General features: G+C 36.1%; 1 protein-coding gene across 1 annotated transcript in view; it reads left to right on the top strand.

The window, feature by feature from the left end:
• SV2C (synaptic vesicle glycoprotein 2C) overlaps positions 1-12,020 on the top strand; it is a 63,307-nt gene that overhangs the window by 39,100 nt on the left and 12,187 nt on the right. The window contains 5 exon segments of the mRNA XM_019610434.1: positions 3,582-3,715; positions 5,619-5,708; positions 9,805-9,915; positions 10,924-11,012; positions 11,745-11,909. Of these exon segments, the coding sequence (XP_019465979.1) occupies positions 3,582-3,715; positions 5,619-5,708; positions 9,805-9,915; positions 10,924-11,012; positions 11,745-11,909 (589 nt within the window).

Below are 12,020 nucleotides of genomic sequence, written 5' to 3'. Positions count from 1 at the left end.
TCCCATTGCTCACATTGCACTTTAAAACCTTAAATGATTTGCTGAGTTATCAAGTTCCCTTTCGGCCCTCATTTTGGAAAGTTAAGTAGACTATGTCCACTAATCAGATCTCATTAGGTACAGTGTGTCATTGTGTCATCACCTAACTACTGTAAAGAACTACACGTGACCAAGAAGACAATACTAGCAATGTAACTTGAAAAAATTCAGCATAATACGGACAAGATTATTTCTATGCTTAGTCAGAAAATCTACGACATGTTTCTTTCTTTTGGAGCAAGAACTGATGTACAGTATCCTTGTAACTTATTAATATTCCAAAACAGATGAAATACCATTAGGGTAAAGGTTTTGATGGCATTCAACTTCATACATAAACCCGTGACTGTAACTGATAGCAGCCTGTACATTTTGCTTTTTGCTCTGCTGCATTCTGCTGTGGCTCTGTTATCAGTAATTGCCATGTCTGTGATTCACTTGATCCTTTCAGTAATCTGTACAGTGAGAACACAATATTCAGCAAGAAGGCTGGTACATGGCTTCATATTTCATCACTGCAGATTTTACATTGCTCTACAGTAAACTTTTCCCAAGATGCAGTTGGGCCAAGAGTTTCAGCAATTTATAAAGTATTGCAACTTGGCACTGTTTTCAAGATTAATGGCCTTGGAACACAGCATAGCCAGGGAGCAGAGGTGGAGCTGAGCTCTGGGTTGCTGTGCAGATCTCTGAATGCTGCTGACTAGAGCTTCTCCATCTTTGCTATTGTATCTCGAATCAGGGAAGGGGAAGGCAAACTGAGTTACAGCCAAGCTCCTTTTTATTTCAAGACTCATAGACAGTGGTTATGAGAGCCACTTTGAGAGCTGAATTCAGAATTATTCTAATGGCTTCATTTTCCATATCAGCTCATGACCCCAGATAATGGGATGGTCAACATAAGAATAAATCTGCACTTGCCCTGTATTTAAAGTACATGTTTGTTCTGCTCTTCTACCAGGTGGTGGAGGAATAAGTAGGAGAAAGGGATCAAGATAGATGTGTTGCAACACTTTTTCTACCAATTCTTCTAATTCTCACATTCACTGTTATCCTTAATTCTGCAGACACAATAAATCATGGGATTAACTGCAGCATCTAATACAAAGAGAAAAAGATGTAATAGGAGCAATAGAAACTATGATGAACATTTCACTTAACAAGCTTTCAGGCATTCTGAGGAGTAAAAATACGTCTTGCAAAAGGTGAAGATGACAGCAGCATATACAGTGCAGTCATTGTTTTTAGTTAAAGACAATGTGGCTCACTTACCTTAATAAATCACACCTTGAAGTAAATTATTACTGTCATTTTTGAGGACTGCTGTTGTTTTACAACATCTATAAGACCAGCATAAAATTTTTTAACATGGAAATACTATTTAGGAAGCTAAATCTCTCAAAATATAAACCAGAGTGGTAAAAAGCAGAAAGTGTAATTATAATACTGTCTGTGAGTAGTGTGGAGTGGTTTAAACGACCAGAGATAGCATTTTGACTGTGCTGTTCTAAGAGATGAAAGCCCTGCTTCTGTTGTCTCCTTTCTAGAAGTTGCACTGCTGCCTGACTGGTCCGACTGAAAAGTAACGAAACCAAAGTAAATAGTTCTACAGTACAATACCAGAGGGTTTTGTACTGTAGGTTACAATGTATAATTAACATAATTTGAATGATTATATTAGAATGTGTACAAAATACGTACCCCTAATTCCTAATTGCCTTATCAACTCACCCTAAACCTTCCTTAATTTTTTTCCTCCCTTTTTGATTTTGTCTTGGTTTTAATTTTGATTTTTCTTATTTGACTTTCTATCTTTGAATAAAATTTATCATCAAATTTAGGTTGACATTTTAGGTATCTTCTTTTTGTTGGATGGAACTTTGGAGGAGGAAAGTATATCTATCCAGAAGCTTCCTTATAAAAAAAGTAAAACGTCAGTCAGTGATCATCACCAATATTGTTTCTGATTTCACTTCTGCCTTCTGAGGCTAAATAAGGCTGTAAATAAATCTGATAACACTTCTGAAACTCAGAAAATTTGTAATGAATAGGAAAAAACAGGTTCCCAGTTCTACAGCTCAGTTTCACAGAGCTGTTGATAAAGGGCAAAGATACACCGTGGGTACAGGTACTTTAATTAGAAAACTGATCTTTTCCTGAGAATGAATTTATGGTGCAGAACATGAGATCTTTAAATTCCAAAATACACTGTATTCATTACAGATTAATACTTCTTTTAAAGAAGTATTTAATAAGACATTTGTCACTATGCTGTACCAGTTGTTTACTGATATCTAGTTAGATTTAGTTTACTGTGTATTTCGTCCATAAGGAATCAGTTAGCAAAGAAGTATATCAGATAAATCCAGCATTAGGACTTTCATTAGCCAGTATTCCATTTTCTCCTGGTAATCACTTCAATCACTATCGTTATTCTTATCTCCCACTGTACTTTTAATAAGCTTTCTTTCAATATTTTGCCTGAAATATTCTGCAGTATTGAAGTCAGACTGAAGGTAATTATAAATCATGTTTTTATCTTTCTTAAGATATTTTTTTTTATTTCTAAAAATTCTATCATTTCAGTAGTCCAATTCATGTAATTATATGTTTTATAAAAAAGCTGAACTAACAACTGAAGTTTCACATGAGTTTTTTCTAGTATTTCTTTCTGCTGTCTCCTTAGGAGTCCATACTCATGTATATTTCAACATCTGTTTCTCAAATGAGATGTTTTCTCATGCCATTTTTTTTTGCATAAGATCTTTACATAATAACAATTTTTTTCAGTGTTAACTTTGTTAATGTCAGATAGAAGTTTAAATACTAATTTATTTATTTTTTCCTGTACATCAAGTTAAAAGAAAAGAAAGAAATTACCATATGCCAATATTTCAGTGTTGAGTTAGTACTGAGTTACAAGATACTAATTTGAAGAAGGTCCAAGAGCGTAAGTTTTATGAGCAATTTACTCTGATTTTAGAGCTTCTGTTTCTAGCAGCCTAAAAGCATATTGCTGTAGATTTTTCTGCACTGTTTCTTGAATACTTTTCACAAATTTCTGCTGTTTCTGCTTTATTCATTTATTTCTAACGATTTACTATGAGAACTCAGTGCCCAATATTCATTAACATTTAAAATAGCTTATAAGACAAAGATTTTAAGAAGCCAAATAGGTTTTGTCAGTAGAAGATAATATTTTTTTAAAAGTTTCTCATTTCTGATGCAACATTCAGAGTCAGAAAAATCAACAAAATATATCCTCTTAGTATTTTTAAGAGATTTTTAATTCTCCCTTCTTCCAGTATTCAAGCAGAACTATCTGCCTGTATGTTAAGTCTCACGTATGATCAAGACATCCCTTCTCCATTACTGTGACTACTTTCATAGAGGTTTTGCCAAATGATGTAGACTTCCTCATCATCATTCTGTATAGTATGGACATTTTCCATGTTGACATGCATAAGACTGAAATTCAAAGTGTAATATTACTTGTGAAGTCATTTATATTTGTGAAAGTTTGTGAATTTCTTCTTTCTTAGGATGGAGTTTCAGCATGGGATCTGCTTATCAGTTTCACAGTTGGAGAGTATTTGTGATCGTCTGTGCATTGCCCTGTGTCTCTTCTGTGGTAGCCCTCACCTTTATGCCAGAAAGTCCACGGTTCTTGTTGGAGGTATAACTTTCAACATGTTTTTTGGGTTTCAGTCAAAACTATTTCTGTGTTTACATTTGGAAAGAGACATCAAAGATAATTAAAAAAAAAAGCTTCTTTAATTATGTCAGTAGCAAAAGGAAAACATGGGCTGAATGAGGTGCCTTGGTAATAGAGGACACTGAAAAGGCAGAGTTACTGAAAGCCTTCCTCGCTTCAGTCTTTACTGTTGAGACTACCTAGCAGGAATCCCAGTACTCTGGAGATAAGAGAGAGTCTGAGAAAAGGAAGAATTCCCCTCAGTCTAGGAGAATTTGGTTAGAGGTTGTCTAGTCAGACTCAATGCACACAAATCCATGGGCCTCAATGGAATGTAACCATGAGTGCTGTGTGAACTGTTTACCAAACCACTGTCCAGCATCTGTGGAAAACAGCAGAGGTTCTTGAAGACCAGTGGAATGCTAGTGTCACTCTAGTCTTCAAAAAGGGCTAGAAGGAGGAGCTGGAATGCTACAGACCACTTAACCTCACCTCTGTTCCTGGAAAGTATTAGAGCAACTTATTCTGGGCGTCATCTCCAAGTAAATGGAAGAAAAGAATGTTATCAGGAGTAGCCAGCATGGATTCACCAAGGGAAAATCATGCTTGACCAATTGGATAGCTTTCTATGAAGTCATGAGTGGCTCTCCCTTCAAGGAGAGCAGTGGATGTTCTGCGCTTTGACTTCAGCAAGGCTCTTAACACTGCCTCCCATAATATCTTTGTACATAAGCTTAGAAAGTGTGGGATAGGTGAGTGGATAGTGGACTGAGAACTGCTTGACTGGCAGAGCTCAGAGGTTTGAGATTAATGGCACATGGTCTACTGTGGAGGCATGTAGCTAGCAGTGTTGCCCAGGAGTTGCTACTTGCTCTGGTCTTATGTGACATCTCCATCAGTGACATGGATGAAGGGACAGCGCACAGCCACAGCACATTTGCTGATGATGCAAAGCTTGGAGGATTGCCTGACACACCAGAAGGCTGTGCTGCCATTCAGGAAGATTTGGGCAGGCTGAAGAGTTGAGTGAGGAGGAACCTTTTGAGGTTCAACAATGGCAAATGTAGAGTTCTATTCCTGGGGAGGAATAGTCACACGCATCAGTACAGGTTAGGTGCTGATCAGCTGGAAAGGAGCACTGCAGAGAAGGAACTGGGTGCAATGCATCTTTGTGTCCAAGGAGGCCAGTGATATCCTGGTATCTTGGGATGCATAAAAAAGAGTGACAAAAAGGTCAAGGCAAGTGATCCTGCCTTTCTATGGTGTCCTGGTGGGGTCACATATGAGTGCTGTTTTCAATTCTGGGCACCTCAGTTCAAGAAAGAGAGGGAAGTATTGGACAGAATCCAGCTGATGGTCACAAAGACGATGAGTAGTCTGAGGCATCTCCCTTCAGTGGAGAAGCTGAAAGTGCTGGGATTGTTCAGCCTGGAGGAGACTGAGAGGGGATCTTATCAATGCTTAGTTATATCTGAAGGATGGGTATCTAGTGGATGGGGCCATAGTCTTTTCAGCAGTCCCCAGGAACAGGACAAGGTACAACAGGCACAAATTGGAAAACAGGAATTTCCTCGGAATATGAGGAAGGTTTCTTTGAAGGTGACAGAGAACTGGAACAGGCTGCCCAGAGAGGTTGTGGAGTCTCCTTCTCTGGAGATACTCAAAACCCACCTCGCCGCTTTCCTGCTCAACCTACTATGGGGAACCTGCTTTAGCAGGTGGTTGTACCAGATGATCTCCAGAGATCTTTTCCAGCCCATACTATTCTGTGATTCTGTGATTCTCTGGTTCTGTTTACACAGTAACATTTGTATAACAGGCATTAAGATTGTTCAGTGGCTATCTGAATGTATGTTTTGTTTAAATGCTTTCATTCAATGTTTAGATTGGAAAACATGATGAAGCTTGGATGATACTCAAGCAAATTCACGACACAAACATGCGAGCTCGTGGTCAGCCTGAGAAAGTCTTCACAGTGAGTATTATTACACTTAATGTTCACCACCTAGTATATCAACCAGCTTGCTGACTGGTGAGATCTTAAGTACTTAAGCAATCAGTATTATTACTCTGCATGGCAAAGCAAATAATTTGCACTATAAATATCTAAGTATAGGGACTGAGTTCCTATGAAATTGTCATACATTCAGCAGATTTTAAGAACTCAGCCTTTGGCCGGCATATTCTTGGGGATAATAAATAGACAGGCTCCCAACTGTAATTTCTATTTTGTTTAATAATAACAATAGAAAAATGTGGAAGCCTAAATCAGCTGATATTTTTTCTTCTGAGATTTTGATTTTTTTTTTCATTTTTACCAGCTAAAATTATTTTTAAATTTATTGTCATTATTTTGAGAAATTGTTTTAATTTTCTCAAAATATCTTGCAAGATATATATTTTACTTATCTCATGATAAAGCCATACTCAAAATATTGATGAATTGTTTCTATGAGGAGGAGAAATTATCCAGCTTTGGGTTCTTTTTATGCCACCTTCTCTATTTATGAATAATATACATTTTTTTCTTTCTTCTCCCCACCCCACCCCTTTCCCCGAGTACAGTAGGACTAAACAGCAGAAAGCATTTTTTTACACTGAAAACCAGCTTCCCTTACCAGCCTGTGTTTTACCATGGGAGTGCTGGTACTCTGTTCCCTCTCATAGCCATGTGTAAAATTTTATTTCTCTTCCAGGACTTTCTTCTTACATTAATGCACATATAACTCAATTAAGAAATCCTCTTGTAGGTTCTGTACTTGCAGGCAGTCTTAGGAATGACCATCTGACTGTATAATTTTACTTCACCAATACTTGCAACTTATTGTCTTGGATATAGTTTCTATAGCCTACATTTAACTTTTTTTCCACAAGGAAACTCAAGAATTCAGCCTGAAGGAAGGCTAGTTAGCATATCTGTCATGTTACAGGTGCATTTACTGATATACCAGTGACCGAGCCCTAATACTCTCCAACCTAGCCTTATTTTATTTGTCTTTACTCAATTAGGGTGTACACATAGCCATAAATACACTTAGGGTGTAATTTCACATTTGACTCATGCTAATTTGAGCTGCTTTTGAAGGTATTCTTACTCTCAAGTCACCTTTTCAGTTTCTTCTGCCAGCATGGCTATTCATCAATCCATTGCAGAACCTGTCAGTCATAACTGACAGGTAATCCTACCCACTACTCAGACTGTTAGTTTAGGCACTTCTTAGGGAAGAAGACAGAAATGTGCTAGGAGAAAAAATATGAGAAACGATCAGCTATAGTATCACATCACTATTGGGGATTTTTGCCAGTTTCTGCCTTGACCATTGAGAAAACACAATAACAAGGAGGTGATTAGAAACAGTACATTGCATGCCAGGGATACACACTGACAGAAGTCTCTATACCCCCAAACCTAGGCTTGTGGCAATATGATTAGAAAATGCATCACTCTCTCCTCATTGGACAATTATTAGCACTTTATCATATTAAGCCCACAGCACAAAGAACTTCAAACATCCTTTTAGTCTATCTTTCTTTCCCTTTCTCTCTGGCCACTGTGACATTTTGTGTTGAAAAATTGTTCTCCTACCTCTCCTGAGCTCCATGGCTTCATCTGGTTTATGTCAATATCATTGTATAACTTAAGTGTTGGAATTTTCCTCTGCTTTCTGACAACAATTACACCAAGCAGATAAACTTTGATGGTGTGTTTTCTACTCTAACAGCTGGTGTAACTTTAATATTTCTATAATTTTAGGGTGCTTTTGTTTGACTTGTTTTCCTGAATCATATTGATATCATCTTTTTTGAGAAGCTTTTTCTTTTTTTCCACAAGTCTTGTTTATTCTTGTTACTTATTCTATTGAGGAATTAAATTCAAACCTTTAGAAAAGAAATGCATCAATTAATGAGCAATTGGTTTAAAGAGCCAGAAACTCCTAACTAGATGTAAACTAGTTATATGTTGTGGAACTTGTGGAAATAGCTCAAAATACTTTCAAAAATGTATTCTGAGACGAAACAGAGTTCAAATAAGTTGTTAAGGATTCATATAGATGCTTAAATTCCTCCCTGGGTCCATAAAATATGCATTACTTAGATAATTGGTTTAAAGGCTAAAGTAAAAACAAACAAATAAATGAATAAATAAAAATCCTTCTACCTCAGAAACCAAAATTCTCTCCATTCTTTCACTGCTGTATATAAAAAATCTTTCCATTTTCCTATTATATTTTCCTTCTCAGGAAAATTCTGTAGAATTTTAGACATTGTGTATTTCTACACATTGCTATTGAACAGAGGTTCTCTTTTCATTTAAATAGGTATTCACACCCTCCCTTCCCTCCCCCCACGTCGCTCCCCCCAATTCTTCATCCTTCACATACTGACAGCTAAATTTGCATGGTCCAGATGGGCCATTGTCCAGATTCTATAGGAGCTTTTTTGTGTGTTCGAGGATCATCAAAGCCATGGGCTTTTTGTTCCTAGTCACATGTAGTGGTCTTGGACATATATAATGCCCCCCAGCCTTTACTGCTCCAAACAAATCAGGTGGCCTGGACACTGAAAAGGCTGCAACTCAGCTGCTTGCTCATGAAGTATGCTAACTCCAGGAGTATTATTCAAAATGTTCTTTTCACTCAGAGATGTAGCATGAAAATGTTTGGGGAAGTTTTTATATACAAGGTTTTTGATAATATTAGAGGACTCAACTTTAAATCTAGACCAATTCTATTGCATAAAATATTTCATAAAAAATCTAAAAAATCTAAAATCAAATAAATGATAGACAGAATTATTGTTGTTGGAAAGGATATGATGAGAAGGTTTTGAATATAATAGTTTAGCAAGACAGTGAGCTTTTTTATTTCAGAAATTAGGTTGGTTACAGGTAGAACCACTTAGTGAGCTTTGTTTTGTTTCCATTAATGGGATGAGACTGCTGGTCCTTCTTAAACATAATACATCTGAAAAAGCAGTAGGCTGAAAACTAGAACCTTACCATTAATACCACTATTCTTTGATTCCCTGTAGTCCACTTCGATACATCTGCGGGTGGTGTCCTCGTTTTGTTAAGAAGAAACAGGATCTATTTTGGTTGCCAGATATAGCAGCCGAAAATTGAATACCCCTTCTGTTGGTCTTTCCTTCTTTCCTTTCTCATTTATCTGTCACTTTTCCCATTCTACTTATTTTCTTTCTATCCTTTCTATTCATCTTTATTTTAAATAAACTGTGTATGAATACACTGTGTTTTGCTATTATGGGAATGAAAGATAAAACTATAGTATATTAATTAGATCAAGAAATAGATAAGACTATATTAAAAATTTTTATTCTCCTACACTTCATTATGCAAGATAAAATTAGCATTGTAAGCAGCATTACATTCTCTGTCACTGGTATTTCTGTATTTTTCCTTTATGTTTGTTTATCTTATTTCAATTTAGATGTAGAAGATGATTGCTAATAACAGCAATAACATGCGCAGTTCCAGACCATTTCACCTAATTTTTTCTTTCCTCCTTAAAAAAGGATAATTAAAGCCTACATCTGAAATACAAAGAGAGTTCTCTGTCTGCTATTCCAGGAAATAAGAATAAAAGAAAAATGCTATTCAACTACTAATTCTTGATATTTCAAATGCTTCTGTATCATTACTGTATAGTTAATCAATAGACCTTCAGAGATGTGTTAATGGCAAGTCAGAAAAAAATATCAAACTCTGAGCATGCTTAGTTGAAGGTTTAAATAACATTTTATCCTTCATGGCATTAGACATAAGTACAGCAAAGCTTGAGCAAAACCTCACAGTAACATGTTGTTTCAATCAAAGGAAAAGGATTTCCTGCATGGTTTGAAAGTAGAGCTTTTCCAGTACAGTTCCCTTCATAATTAACTTTGTTATTAAAATGTGTTCTTTCATATTTCCAAAACATTCCTAATCTAAACATTGGTTTAATACCTGTTCATTTTTAGTTTATTGGCTTTATTAAAACCTTCTAACACTCGTTGATATTCAGTTCAGTGCTTCAAGAAAATGCAAATATTTGCTGTTCTGTTTCTATTTCTAGGTTAACAGAATTAAAACTCCAAAGCAGATAGATGAACTCATAGAAATAGAGAGTGATACTGGAACTTGGTACAGGAGGTGTTTTGTTAGAATTCGCACAGAGCTATATGGTGTAAGTAACAACATCTCTATTTGTTATGTAATTATCTTTTATAATTAGCATTCAGAAACACAATAAATTCTTTTGAACTAATGGTTGCAATAACTGCAATCCTGCATTTTCCATGCAACTAGAAAAGCCAGTAATCAGTGTAATAATCTAGTTTCCTGGGCCAGAAAAGGCACAGATGAATCACAGGTGTTCACTGTAACTTCAGAGGAGAAAAATGTTTCATTGGCCTTTACAGAAGTGACGGCTGACATTTGTTCAATCTCCACAATATAATTTGTACTGAAAATACATATTAATATCTACACATGTGAAGAGGTGATACATGATGAAAGTCTTTACCTAGAAATGGTAAAGTAATGAATAATTTGTGTAAATAGATGTCAGTGAGGCCCTATAAGCAATTCAATATGCATATATTTTTAATATGTCAGATATTTTACAAGAAAACTCCATTAGAGTTAATTTAAAAAGATTAATGCATATGCATTGAGATTGATACGCATTGATTATTTTTTTTGTAATATCAAAATTATGCAGTATTGTCAAACCTTGAAATGAAAGTTGAGTGAATACTCATTAATTTAAAAAAACAAAAACAAACCAGCAAACAAAAAAAGCAGAAAAAAAACAGTCCACGTTATTGAAAATGTTAAAAGAAAGTTCTACACAGGTGAGAAGGAAACACTTCTGAGACATACTTCAGCTGGTTTATTTAAGATAGTGAATGAAGCAACATAAAGGATAGCAGTTCTATGCAGTCAGAGAACAACTGAATTAATGGACAAAGTGAAAAGAAACCAGAAAGGCATAGAATGTACATCACCTGGTAATAGCCAGAGGACAGTGTACTTGTAACAGAAATACAGCTACCAGTTCTGTATCAACAAGATCACCCACTCTCTCTGATTTACTGAGGAAGCAAGCAAATCAGAATAAAAAAGCTTGTGCTATTAAACATAACTACTCAAAATACAATTTAAAATGAGTGTATTTCCTACTGCTTTTCAGATTTGGTTGACTTTCATGAGATGCTTCAACTACCCAGTGAAGGACAATACAATCAAGCTCACAATTGTGTGGTTCACCCTGTCTTTTGGGTAGGAGCGGTTGAGATCCTGAATCATTGTTTATGGACTTGACAGAAGAATCATCTGCATGCAAATCTCTGTCATTCAGATTTACTTTTTTTTTAAGTCCTTATTCAGTAACTTTACAAAAAATGTTATTGTATACTTTACTCGTGGTAATAAACCTGACTTAGATGATGTCTATCTTAGAACACTGGCATCTTCTGATGTTGAGATCTTTCAGTATTTTTATACAGGCAATTGACAAGCACAGAAGAACTGTGATTGTCTCAACATTTTAAAAATATGAACATAACTTGAAAGTAAGTTCATATTCTTGAAGTTATTTTTCAGGGAGTCTTCAAGTTAGGCTTAATTTATACACCCTTTTGAAGCTCTTAGTCTGCCTATTTGTATCTAAAGGCAAAATTTAATATAAACACTAGAAGAAGATTCATCTTTGCAGCTCCCACAGTCTGCAGTTTATGAAGAGCATTATTCTTCATGTGTGGATGCTCATAGGACTTTCCAGTCTTTGTTAGGGCAGGGCCTAGCATCTGAGCCTTTCTCATCTGCCGAGCAAGAAGCAGGACAAGTGGTAACACCACCCTTTGGGACAGAAACAGATAGAGGGATAGGGATGGGAACAGAGAAAAGCCAAGATGTGGGGACCATGGCAGCTTATAGCTCTGGGAGCACAGCCCTACTGTGATCCCGCTGGATCGGGCCCTAGGACGTAACAGCATTTTCTGTTTTTCACAGCTACTATGGCTTATCTGTCTGGTTTCCTGATGTCATTAAACACCTTCAGTCAGATGAGTATGCATCCCAGGTGAAATTTTTCCGCAACGAGGAGGTTTCAAATTTTGTCTTCAACTTTACACTGGAAAATCAAATTCACAGCAGCGGAGAATACATCAATGACAGGTTTATGATTGTCTTAATAATAAATAAATGCATGTATTCTTGGAAGTCTGATTAATATAACATTTTCCCCTATCAAATGGTAGTTGATAGTTTTCTTAGTTTTTTGTGTGT

Source organism: Meleagris gallopavo, chromosome Z, assembly GCF_000146605.3.
Source record: "Meleagris gallopavo isolate NT-WF06-2002-E0010 breed Aviagen turkey brand Nicholas breeding stock chromosome Z, Turkey_5.1, whole genome shotgun sequence".
Lineage (NCBI taxonomy): Eukaryota > Metazoa > Chordata > Aves > Galliformes > Phasianidae > Meleagris > Meleagris gallopavo.
This window is presented reverse-complemented; position numbering and strand designations above follow the sequence as displayed.